Below are 12,138 nucleotides of genomic sequence, written 5' to 3'. Positions count from 1 at the left end.
ATGGGAATAGTGTGGGAGGTTATAGCTGAGATAGAATATCAGCCATGGTCTTATTGAATGGTGAGCAAGCTTGAGGGGCCGAATGGTCTACTCTGTTTCCGATATTCTTATTGCCGAAATATTTATTAGGCATCCTCCAGTACCTTCCCAAATACGTATTCTTCATCTGAGCCTGGAATTTGTCAGTTGGCTTTTTGACCATAGTGGGAATCAGAGCTGAGCCCGATTCTGTTCTCACCTGGAAACTCCCACACATGCATTTCCAGCATTGTTGGATAGTGATCTCCCTTTTCTACTTCAGGGTTGCTAAAGAAAGTTGTAATATCTGTACAACTGCCCCGAGGTCAACTAACTTAACAAAGACCAAGGATCAAACCTGGGAAACATCCTAGTTTGAATTGCTCAGCTACTTAGCTAGTTACTTAACCAGCTGTTGCCAACTTAAAACTATTTTACAAAATAGGTTAATGCTGTGCATTGTTGCAGTTATTTGTAGTGCAGCCTCAAGAGTTCTGTTAAACATCGAAAATGTTCCAAAGTAGCCTGGATTCTTATCAAATGGCGGCTAACTAATTGCTCACAAATTAAGTATTGTTTGAACTTAGCTAGTATAATTTGTGGTTGTAAACAAAGAGCTGTGCCATGTTGCTGTCAAATTACATTTGATCTGTTCTGTGCCAAGGATTTAATCATTTTAAGTTAAATGCAAGTTAATTGCTATTTTGATTAGGGTTGCGGGCATACCAGTGTGTCCCCAGTTCACTCTCTGCTCTGTACCCATCTAGAGGTCTAAATACTTTGCCTTTTGTGTTTTAGAAATGCTGGAAAAATTCTTTGCAAACTGCACAGCCTGGGGAGGATGGAATACTTGTGCCATGAGCTTTTTCACAGCTATTGTGTGATTTTGTTAATATTTAAATTTCTTTTACGCAGACAGTGCTAACAAAACTGTGACTCAAAAAAAGGCGTCAAGAATTTTAACTGAGTTCTTTACATCTCCTTGCAGTGGGCGCTGGAGAAGCTGCTAACTTTGCTGCATATGCGTTTGCTCCGGCCACGTTAGTGACCCCATTGGGAGCTCTTAGTGTCCTTGTAAGGTAAGAATATTGATGCTGGTCTTCGGAGAAAAAACTATTTAACAAATCTTTTTATAAAATAGAACTCCTATCAATATGATATCATATTGTACCTTATGGCATTTTCATGCAAACGCTTCCTGTCTGGCAGTTTTGGGTCTCCTTCATAGGGCACAAGTTATAGACCATCCCTGCAGAGAAACCTGGTAAATCTGAGTTTGGAACCAGACTGGATGCTGACCCTCACTCACTCAGGCTGGAAATGTCAGTGGTTCTTGAGTGCACGCAAGACCCAGAAGGCTAATGAATCGCAGATGGGTTTTAATGTACTTTATGCATGTTGGAATTTGTACCGTGTACACACTGGCTGGGTGTCTATAGCAAATGAAAAGCATTTGTTTGTGATTATTGACGATACACTATCCTGTCAATGTGAAGCTGTTATTCATTAGCTTAATTAAGTACTGAGATACACCTATTAGGCATTTGGCTACAAATATAAACAAGCTGTTTTAAATCTATTATTCATGGAGTCCACATTTGTGTGCATCACCTTTACTATTGAGAGAATTTTTTTTCTCCTCTTGCACCTTGTTTTAATATTTGTACAATGTACTAGACACCTGCCATCTGGCAGAACAGGGGAGAGCTCCAAAGCAGTAAGTGCAAGCTAGCATGGAAGTAGTCAAGGAATGGCAGGTTTTTGTTTATTGGTGGAACAGTTCAATGTTGAACAATTATTGAACTTCAATTGTGATGCAATAACTGTGTTTACTTTAATACCTAATCTTTTCAAACATGATGTTTACATTCCTTTATATGTTGGCTGTTCTGTTTCCATAGTGCTGTTCTGTCATCTTACTTTCTGAATGAGAGACTTAACCTCCATGGCAAACTTGGTTGTTTTCTGAGCATCATCGGTTCAACTGTAATGGTAATACATGCACCACAAGAGGAAGAGGTGGAAACCATTCATGCAATGGCCATTAAACTTAAAGATCCAGGTAAAATGCATATTTTCACATTCTAGTTGATTTATGTGGCAGTAATTTAAATAAAACATTGCCTTGTCTCCGTGGCTAGCACTCTTGCCTCTGAATCAAAAAGTTGCGGGTTCAAGTTCCAGTTTAGAGTCTGACACTCACTGCAGTACTGAGGGAGGGCTGTACTGGCAGAGGTGCAGACTTTCAGATGAATCTAAACTAAGATGCTGCCTACACTCTCTCGTAGATAGGGAACTATTTAAAGAAGGTTATGAGAGTTATCCTGGTGTCCTGGTCAACATTTTAGCCCTTAACCAACACTACCAAAAACATTAGCTAGCACTTTCTCATTGCTATTCATGGGACTTTCCTGTGAGCAATTTAGGATACTGCATTCCCTATATTACAACACTGGCAGTGACTACACTTCAAAAGTATTTCATTGGCTGCCGGCACTTTGCAATGGTCTGAGGTTGTGAAAGGTGCTATAGAAATGGGAGTTCTTTTTTTTTTCTAAAGCCTACCCTAATAACAAAAAAATCTAAAGATTAAAAGTGAAGATGAGGGGAATTTAAAAAAAAAAAGTTCCTTTTCCTCTCATACTGTCTCTTGCAAGCACTTTCTTTCTCTGTTTTGATATTTTTATAAATTGATTTTATTTCTCCTTATCTGTCATAATTTTTCTTATTGTAACCTTGAGTAACTTATCAGGAAACCTACTGGGTAGCCTGGATGAAGACTGATAAAACTCAGACCTGTTCTGCTGATGGAGAAATAAAAATGGACCTTGTTACATTTCAGCTGTACAACAACAACTTGCATTTATATAGTGCCATTAACATTGTCAAGCATCCACGGGTGCTTCACAGCATTAGCAGACATCTGTTGTCAGACAAATCTGTTAGCGAGCCGCATAAAGTGGCATTAGGACAGGTGACCAAAAGCTTGTTTGAAGAGGTGGGGTTTATGGAGTGTCTTAAAGGAGGAGAGAGAGAGAGGTTGAGGTAGGGAATTTCCGAGCTTAGTGGCTGTATAACGGATGGCCAGGCTGCCAATAGAGGAGTGAAGGAAATTGGGAATGCACGGCCAGAATTGGAGGAACGCAGAGTTCTCAGAACATTATAAGGCTGGAGGGGGTTAGAGATAGTGGGATCAGGCAATAGAGGGATTAGAACACGAGGATGAGAATATTAAAATTGAGGCATTGCTACACCAGGAGCCAATCTAGATCAATGAGCACAGGTAATAGGTGAACAGACTTAGTTAGAGTCAGGATACGACACACCCAGCCTTAGCCCTGAACTCGCATCTTCCTCTAGTTTCTCTCCTACCACCCCTCATGGTGTCTCTGAGCTCATCCAGTTCAAGAAATCCACTTCCTGTTTTTGCAACCCTATTGCCACTAAACTGCTGATCACCCAATTTCTCTTCATGACCCCCATGCTAATTTATATTAACTATTTTGTCTGCTCCCCTATCCTTTTCATCTGCCATTGTCACCCTCGGCTTCATGAAACTACCCTCGACCATACCATCCTTGCAAACTATCTCCCCATCCCCAACCTCCCTGTCCTTTCCAAAGACTTTGAATGTGTTGTCGACTCCCAAATTAGTGCGGCCATGCTAATGAGAAGTGCGATGATGAAAAATTATGGACTAAAACTGAAGGGTTATAAAAATTGACTTTGGCTTTTTAAGAAAATGGACAATGCTGCAAAAGACAGCTGCATGTGTATTCGAACATTGACTTCAAAGCTAAGAGGTGTCAATTGCACCCATTCTAAACCCATCCTGCAACATTCCTGAATTGAATGGGTTATTTTTAAACAAAGAAGGCATGAAGTGAAAACAATTTAACTGGATTATTCTCAACCTGGGCCATTGTGTGATCGCCATGGGGGAGAGACCAGAGTGTCTCCTACCAGAAGATGATGTGACAAACATTTTACCTTAAAAAGGCAGCCCTTGAAGAGAGAGACACACCCAGAAAGAAGCATCCCCCAAATAGCATGTCTAGCTAAGGGCTGGGAGAAGATCCAGCAAGCCATAAGGGAGGCATCCTGCTGAAAAAAATCCTACATTTTTAACTTATGCAGCAGTGAAATTGGAAGTGATCCTTTTGTCTTCAAACTGAACTTTCAACCAAGGGAGAAATTTACAAGGGGGAGGCAGTGGCATAGTGGTAATGTTGCTGGACTAGCAATCCAGACTCTGGTTCAATTCCCACCATGGCAGCTGGTGGAATTTAAATTCAGTTAATAAATATGGAATTGAAAGCTAATCTCAGTATTGGTGACCCCCATGAAACCATTGCCAATTGTCGTAAAAACCCATCTGGCTCACTAATGTCCTTTAGGGAAGGAAATCTGCCATCCTTACTTGGTCTGGCCTACATGTGACTCCAGACCCACAGCAATGTGGTTGACTCTTTCCTGCCCTCTGAAATGACCTAGCAAGCCACTAAGTTGTGAAAGGCAACTAGAGATGGGCAACAAATGCTGGCCTTGCCAGAATTTAAAAAAAAACACTTCAGGCCTGCAACCAACGGGAACTTGACCACTAGGAGAATTCAACAGGTTTACTGTGAACCCCGAAACACTCCCTCACCTGAAAAGTGCTTACCTGTTTTCCTGTCTCGTGTGTGAGCGTGCGCGCGAGTAAATGCATGAATGGATGTGGTTGTGACAATTTTGAGATGAGGCGTATTGCTCAATAAATAATTCATCTTCTGTTTTTACAAGAAAACCTGTCGATGTCTGTTTATTTGACAAATATAACACCAAGGGATTAAGCTATAATAACAAAAAACACTTGCTGCATTCAAGTGGGAGTTGAGCAATGGGAATCGCCAACACCCCTCACCACATGGCTGTAAAAGCGCCCATCTCTCCCATAACTACATGTTTGATAAACTTGCCATGGCAAGGTTATCAAAGTGGCAAATGATATCCTATGTGCACAATCCCTCCTTATGCTTCTCAACCTGTCTGTAGCCTTTGTCATGGTTGAGCAAGCCATCCTCCTCTGTTGCCTATCCTCCATTCAATTGAGTGGGACTGTCCCAGCCTGGTTTCATTATCACCTCTGTCATAAGCTGAGAATCTCCTGCAGTGGCCTCTCTTCACACTTCTGCACTGTTACTTCTGGAATCCCTCAAGGATCTATCCGTGACCCCCTCCTATTTCTCATCTACATACCTCCCCTCAGCAACAAAAACAGGATGTCAGATTCTATGTGTACGCTGCTGACACCCAACTCTATCTCGCCACCATCTCTCATGATGACTCCACTGCATTTGATTTGTCAAACTGCTTGTTTAACATCCAGTATTGGAATAATCAAAACTTCCTCCAATTAAATATTATGAACACCAAAGCCATTGCTTCTGTCCCCGCCACAGACTCCATTCCATAAACAATTTCATCTCTCTGCCTTCCAACTGTCTGAGGCTGAACCAAACTGTTTGCAATCTTGGTGTCCTGTTTAACCCAGAGTTGAGCTTTAGACCCCATATACTCTCCACCAAGACAGCCTACTTCCAGCTCAATAAATTTGCCCGTCTTAGCCCCTGCCTCATCTGATGCTGAAATTCTCAGCTATGCTTATGTCATCAGACTCGACTATTCTAGTGCTCACTCAGCTAGTCTCCCATCTTTCCAAGTTTGTGGATGACACAAAACTATAGGTGGGAATGTGTGTTATGAGGAAGATGCAAAGCAGCTTCAAGGGGATTTGGCAAGAACATGGCAAATGGAATATAATGTGGAAAAATGTGAGGTTATCCACCTTGATAGGAGGAACAGATGTTGAGTATTTCTTAAATGGTAAGAGATTAGAAAGTAGATGTACAAAGGGACCTGGGTGTCCTCAATAAGTCACTGAAAGCTAACATGCAGGTGCAGCAAGCAATTAGCAAGGGTAGTAGTATGTTAGCCTTTATTACAAGAAGATTTGAGTACAAGAGTAGTGAAGACTTGCTTCAGTTGTATAGAACCTTGGTTAGACTGCACTTTGTGCAGTTTTGATCCCCTTACCTTAGGAATGATATTATTGCCTTAGAGGGAGTGCAGCGAAGGTTGACCAGACTTGTTCCCGGGATGGCAGGACTGTCCTATGAAGAGAGATTGGGGAAACTGAGCCTGTATTCTCTAGAGTTTCAAAGAATGGGAGATGATCTCATTGAAATCTACAAAATACTTAAAGGGATAGACAGGGTAGATGCAGCTAAGATGTTTGCCCTGGGGACACAATTTCAAAATAAGGGGGAAGCCACTTAGGACTGAGATGAGAAATTTCTTTACTCAGAGGGTTGTGAATCTTTGGAATTCTTTACCCCAGAGGGCTGTGGAAGCTCAGTCATTGAGTATGTTTAAAACCGAGATTGACAGATTTCTAAATAGCAATGACATAAAGGGATATGGAGATAGTGTGGGAAAAAGGCATTGAAGTGGATGATCAGCCATGATCTTATTGAATGGTGGAGCAGGCTCGATGGGCTGAATGGACTACACCTGCTCCTATGTTCCACCCTCCGTAAACTTGCAAAAGGATTGTAATTCCCTAATACCTACTTTTTCTCCACTTTTATTAAATTTCTACTGTAGAATACTTAGAGCATGCTAATTACATTTAGTGGTACTAAAGCATATTTATCTATTGCACTTTTGACATATGAATAGCATTTAAGTTGGCCGATACGCGAAGTCTTCATGCATCATCTTTTCACACCCTGGTGGTTTAATTGGTTATAATAGGATCTGATGAAAATGCTGTCATGACATTGTAGATAGTTAGTGTTTCATATGGTCTTCTACCTTCATTTTGCATAAATCCCAGAATGTACCTTTTTCCCAGTTTGATTTTTCTCAGCTTTTGCTCCTCTGTGTAAATTGAAGCCATCAAAGCAGATTTGTTTTGACAATGAGCAGATTGGTTGTTGAAGTCATTACAGCCATGATCTATTAATTCCAGAATTCTTCGGGTGAGGTTTCCGCATCTTTCCATGATAAAGCCGAATGATGAACTTTTTGCATCTGAAAATCAATTATTTTACAATCTCTACCAGTTCTGTTGAATGAATTTTCTGTCCTTTGAGTTTTAATGGGAAGTGTCATTATATTAAAATGTCATCTTTAGGGGAAGTTTCAGAAAGATTGAAAACTGTTCAATAAAGTGTTGAAGAGGATTAACTTTAAACTGGCAGAAATTTTTTTATTTTTGTGGCTGAAAACCCAGTAATAGTATGGTACAGCATGGAAGGACACTGTCCTATACCTCTGATATTGCCATATTGCAGATCTCAGCATGCTGTCAGACTAAGGCACTGTGTAGAGGCAATGAGCTTCTGCACTTTGATTCACCCTTCAGTTCTTGCATTATTAATGTCACTCTTGCTGTATTCCTAATTCAAGAGAAGGTTACAAAGTTAATTATCTTATTGGGTAAAAACATTGTTTGGTGTCATTAAACTGTGCGGAACAAAAGGTACTTGGTTTGATTCTCAATTTGTGCCAAGTAAGATGATCTCAGCTGTGGCAGCAGCTGAGATTCTATAATTGACTTCAGCACCCCAGGACTCGGTGATAAATCAGACAGAATTCTCAGTTTGGGCTGCCAGGGACAGGGACCAAAATGCAACAAGACTCAACACCTCAGGAGAGAGGATAAAGGGCAGGCTGCCTGTCCACCACCACTTGCAGCTGAAAAATTGTTTGTGTTGGTGCTAAAAAGAGAAAAACTAAAATTAAATTAACTGTTTTTTCTTTCTTTCAGGTTTTGTGGTGTTCGCAACTTTTGTCATCATTGTCTCCCTGATCCTTATTTTTGTTGTCGGACCCCGTCATGGGCAGACGAATATCCTGGTTTACATAACCATCTGTTCTGTAATCGGCGCCCTCTCTGTCTCCTGTGTGAAAGGCCTTGGTATAGCTATTAAGGAACTGTTTCTTGGGAATCCTGTACTTAACAATTCTCTATCATGGATCCTTCTGCTGAGCCTTATAGCTTGTGTAAGCACCCAAATTAACTACTTGAACAAGGCACTGGATATTTTCAACACATCCTTAGTGACTCCCATTTATTATGTGTTCTTCACTACATCTGTTTTGACATGTTCTGCAATTCTTTTTAAAGAATGGTATCATATGGACAATGATGACATCATTGGCACATTGAGTGGCTTCTTCACCATCATTGTGGGCATCTTCTTGTTGCATGCCTTTAAAGATATCAGTTTAACGCTGGCAACTTTGCCCGTGTTCATGAGAAAGGAGGAGAAGGGATTTGCTGCCAATGGGAGTGTACATTACGAGCGGTTAGACCACAATGTGGAAAATGAAAGCTGCACCGACAGTTCAGAAATGCACTCCTCTGAGATGGTTTCCTCCAGAAGAAATGGGAATATGATCGCCATGTGAGAATCGATAACAAAATGTTAATGGATAAATGAAAAGCACTGCCCTGTCTATAGTAACTCTACTGTCATAGTTACCAGCTGCTTGTAAAGGTCATCTCTGTCGGTGACTTCACTTATTGTAAAGGAGAGTCTCCAGGGACAATCATTTTTCACCAGTGTGATTGGGATGGACCAAGGATTATTAAATTACATTTTTATTTGCCTTATTTTTCATGGCTCATTTTTTAAACATCTTTTAAATGATGCATCCTGGTTTATTTACATGGTTCAAATAACTATGGGAAAAAAAGTCACTAACAATGTACATATGCTGATCCATTATTCTGAATATTTTTTGAAAACTATGCTGTACTTTGTGCACTGAGGGGTTTAATTTGAATTGTTTGAAATAAAATTCTTTTGGATTCACTTTTTCTTGGTATATCTACATTAATGAGATAAAGTGAAAAGAAACTTCAGGCAGTCACTTTCACAACTGGAAATTACACACCAGAACATTTGTTGTGGCTAAAATAACTCTTGGCCCAGAACTTGGTTCTGTTCAATCAAAGCCTTACTTAAATTCAGTCTGGCAAGTAAATTAGTTCAGGTAATGTAACTGCTGCAGGGATTAACAAAGGAAAGAATAAATGTGGTCAGATGTGTCACTTTATTCTGGTGTTCTGATGTAGTCTTTTCAAATACACTGTTTTTAATATGGTGCCTTCCTTACACTGTCCCCTTGTATCCTTCCTGATTCTATGTCCCTCAATTTACTCTCCAGGCTTTCTTCTCAAGATGTTGAAGTAATGTTTTATATCCTTCCTAGTATTCACTGATCTACCTAGTTGAAGGAACTATCTTGTCTGATCTGAGTTTGTTGACACATCAGGACAGATGTGAAGGTGATATAATTGAATTTAGCATGTCCCAATGCAGGGAGGAAGTTGGGGTATGGAGATTGTATGGGAAGATGGTGTGGTGATTTTTAAAAAAAGCTGTCAGCAGAAGGGGGTTTGCAAGGGGGTAGAGGAAATTTCTTATATGCACGCTTTCGCGTCACTTTATGTAAGTTTTTTTTGTTAAACTCCTAATTGGAAAAAAAACCAAACTCCATTTTAACCTTTTTTCAATTCTTTTGGTATCTGTTCTTTGACATTGTTCAAATTTTATTCTTGGGGATTAGAAATGACAGAAATCATTCATAGCATTATCAACTTCGAAGAAAAAAATTCTCATCAGGGAAGGTAGCATTTTAGATAAAACATCAACTGTTTCCAAACTTAGCGTTTTCCGTAAGAGGTTTCCATCCCAGGATTTTCTTGGTACCACCAAGATGAAATAATCAGAATCATCTCATAGCCCAAATTCCAATTCGCACGATTAAACATTTGGCAATTTTGAATTTCTTAATGTTATATGCGCAAACTTTGTCAGGATCTAAAGACCTCCACATATTCACTCGTCATAACCACTGTAGCCCTAATGAAGTTAGAATTTTCACAACAGGTTAGTTAACCTTAATACTTCCAATTTAATTCAAAACAAAATTTGTTAACTAAACACAGAACAGAATAGTACATACTTTAATAAAAGATAAATTACATCATTTTCCCTGTTCAGGCGCCTTTCCAAATGACTAATTAAAAAAAACTAATTCAACCTTCTTACGTCGAGAAGTTAGAGGGTGGAGCTTCCCACAGCTTGAGCTCCAAGCATTCACACCAGTGTTTTAAAGAGACGACACTGCAGCCATGTAGTCTTTTAACTGTCGAAAAGGGGACAGAATCTCTCTTCTCCTTTATCTAACCTTTTTCTCCTGTAAACCAATCTTCAATTCCTGATGTTTCCTATACTGTGGGCCTTTTAAACTTATTTCTTTCCCTCTTAACTGTTTTCCCTAACCCAAGGTTCTCTTTGTCCCCCTATACAACATTTGAATTATGTAAGTCCACATCCTCTTGCAAAATCTTTTCTCCCTTCTAAGAATCAGTCAGCCACAGCCTCTTGATCATTAGTTTGTGTGATCTTCCCTCAATTTCTTCTTTTAACCTGATCTTTTCACAATTATCATCGTTAAACTGTGTTAAGATTACAGGTTCATGGTTTGTCTTTTAGAGGTCACATTAGTTTTGGGGAATTAAATGTATACCTGTCAGAATTTTAAAAGGTTGCAGACCACCCAGGTTTTAAAGCTCAAAGATCTCCATGAGTGCTGAAAGAGACAGAGAGGTGAGAGCTATAAACAGCAGGTGGGCTCATTTAGTTGGTCAGTTGGAACCAGAAAGTCTTTAGAAGAGATTGTTCTGTCATTGTTAGCAATATGAATAATTCATGTGGGTGTCGGGAATCATAGATGTTTTGGGAGGTGGAGATAATTAGCTTAAATTGCTATCTGGGACCTCCCATATGTACCACATTGCTATGGCGATAGATGTTGCTAGGGAGATGCCTTTTGGGTCAGGTTTTTTTTTCGGTGCTTGCTGACGCAGACAGTTGGATTTTGGAAGCCTGTTGGCTTCAGGTGGGTTGTTGGTCACAGAGAAAGGCTTTGAAAGCAGCTGGGAACTATGGGTGTTTCTATTTTGAGTAAGGACCATGCTCAAGCTGGCAAGTCCAGATCTGGGAGATCTGATACATCAGAAGACATCTGAGGAAATTAAGGAAATCAAAGTGAATTCCTTAGAGCTGTGGTTTTGAATTGATTCCAGAAGAAATGAACAAACTGCTAAGATCTTGTAACATATCGGGGAACTCTTGACATGGGAGTAAAAGTCAAACGGGAGTGTGCTAAGAGTTTAAAGTATGTTTCTCCAAATTGTAATGTTAGTCGTGTTTTGCTTTGTTTAACTCTTGTACAGTAAAGCTTTTGTTTAAAACATGAAATCTTGTGGTGTAATTCTATCAGTAATAACTGGGAATTCAACTTTCTCTTTTTGAAAGTTCATGGTCCCTAATGGGATGGTTGCAAATTGGGGGCTCTTGGTGGGAATTCAAATCCACAGACTGAGACAGGTACACTGCAATTTGCTAAATAAGCAAACTGGATTACTCCCGAGGCCAAGTGCTAGTGAGTACGGAAAGAGGAAAATACACCAGATGAATGTGTGGTTGGAGAGATGGTGCAGGAGGGAGGGCTTCAGATTTCTGTAGTGTTGGGACCAGTCCTGGAGAAGGTGGGACCTTACAAGCCAGACAGTCTGCACCTGAACAGGACGGGCCAAATATCCTTGTAGGAAGGTTTGCTAGTGCTGTTGAGAATGTTTTAAACTAGCGTGGCAGGGGGATGGGAACCTGAGTGCAGTCTTAGGACAATTTCAGGGCAGGGAAGAGGAGGCAGAAAATTAGTGAGTGACTGAAAGACAGAAGAAACAAAGGTTAAAAAGTGTGCAGCACATGAATTTGGCAGTGTTAAAAGGTATTTAAATGGAAGGGGTCTAGTAAAAGCCAATGAGCTGAGGGCACAGATAGACACAAGGCAACATGATATCATTGCTATAAAGGAAACCTGGCTTAAGGAGGGGCAAGAATGGCAACTCAACATCCCTGGAAAAAGAGTTTTCAGGTGGGATAGAAAGCAAAATAAAAAAGAAGGGGGTGTAGCATTATTAGTTAAGGAATCAATAACAGCTTTGAGGAGGATGATATGCTAAATGAATCATCAAATGAGGCCATATGGGTGGAG

At 40.1% G+C, this 12,138-nt stretch overlaps 1 protein-coding gene across 2 annotated transcripts in view; it reads left to right on the top strand.

Moving 5' to 3' along the window:
• nipa2 (NIPA magnesium transporter 2) overlaps positions 1-11,339 on the top strand; it is a 42,772-nt gene extending 31,433 nt beyond the window's left edge. For both annotated transcript variants that reach the window (XM_068033257.1, XM_068033258.1), the window contains 3 exons: positions 1,007-1,097; positions 1,920-2,080; positions 7,832-11,339. In XM_068033257.1, the coding sequence (XP_067889358.1) occupies positions 1,007-1,097; positions 1,920-2,080; positions 7,832-8,475 (896 nt within the window). In that variant the 3' untranslated portion in view covers positions 8,476-11,339. The remainder of the gene's footprint in view (positions 1-1,006; positions 1,098-1,919; positions 2,081-7,831) is intronic.
• Positions 11,340-12,138: the final 799 nt, after the last annotated feature.

Source organism: Heterodontus francisci, chromosome 6 (assembly GCF_036365525.1).
Source record: "Heterodontus francisci isolate sHetFra1 chromosome 6, sHetFra1.hap1, whole genome shotgun sequence".
NCBI lineage: Eukaryota > Metazoa > Chordata > Chondrichthyes > Heterodontiformes > Heterodontidae > Heterodontus > Heterodontus francisci.
This window is presented reverse-complemented; position numbering and strand designations above follow the sequence as displayed.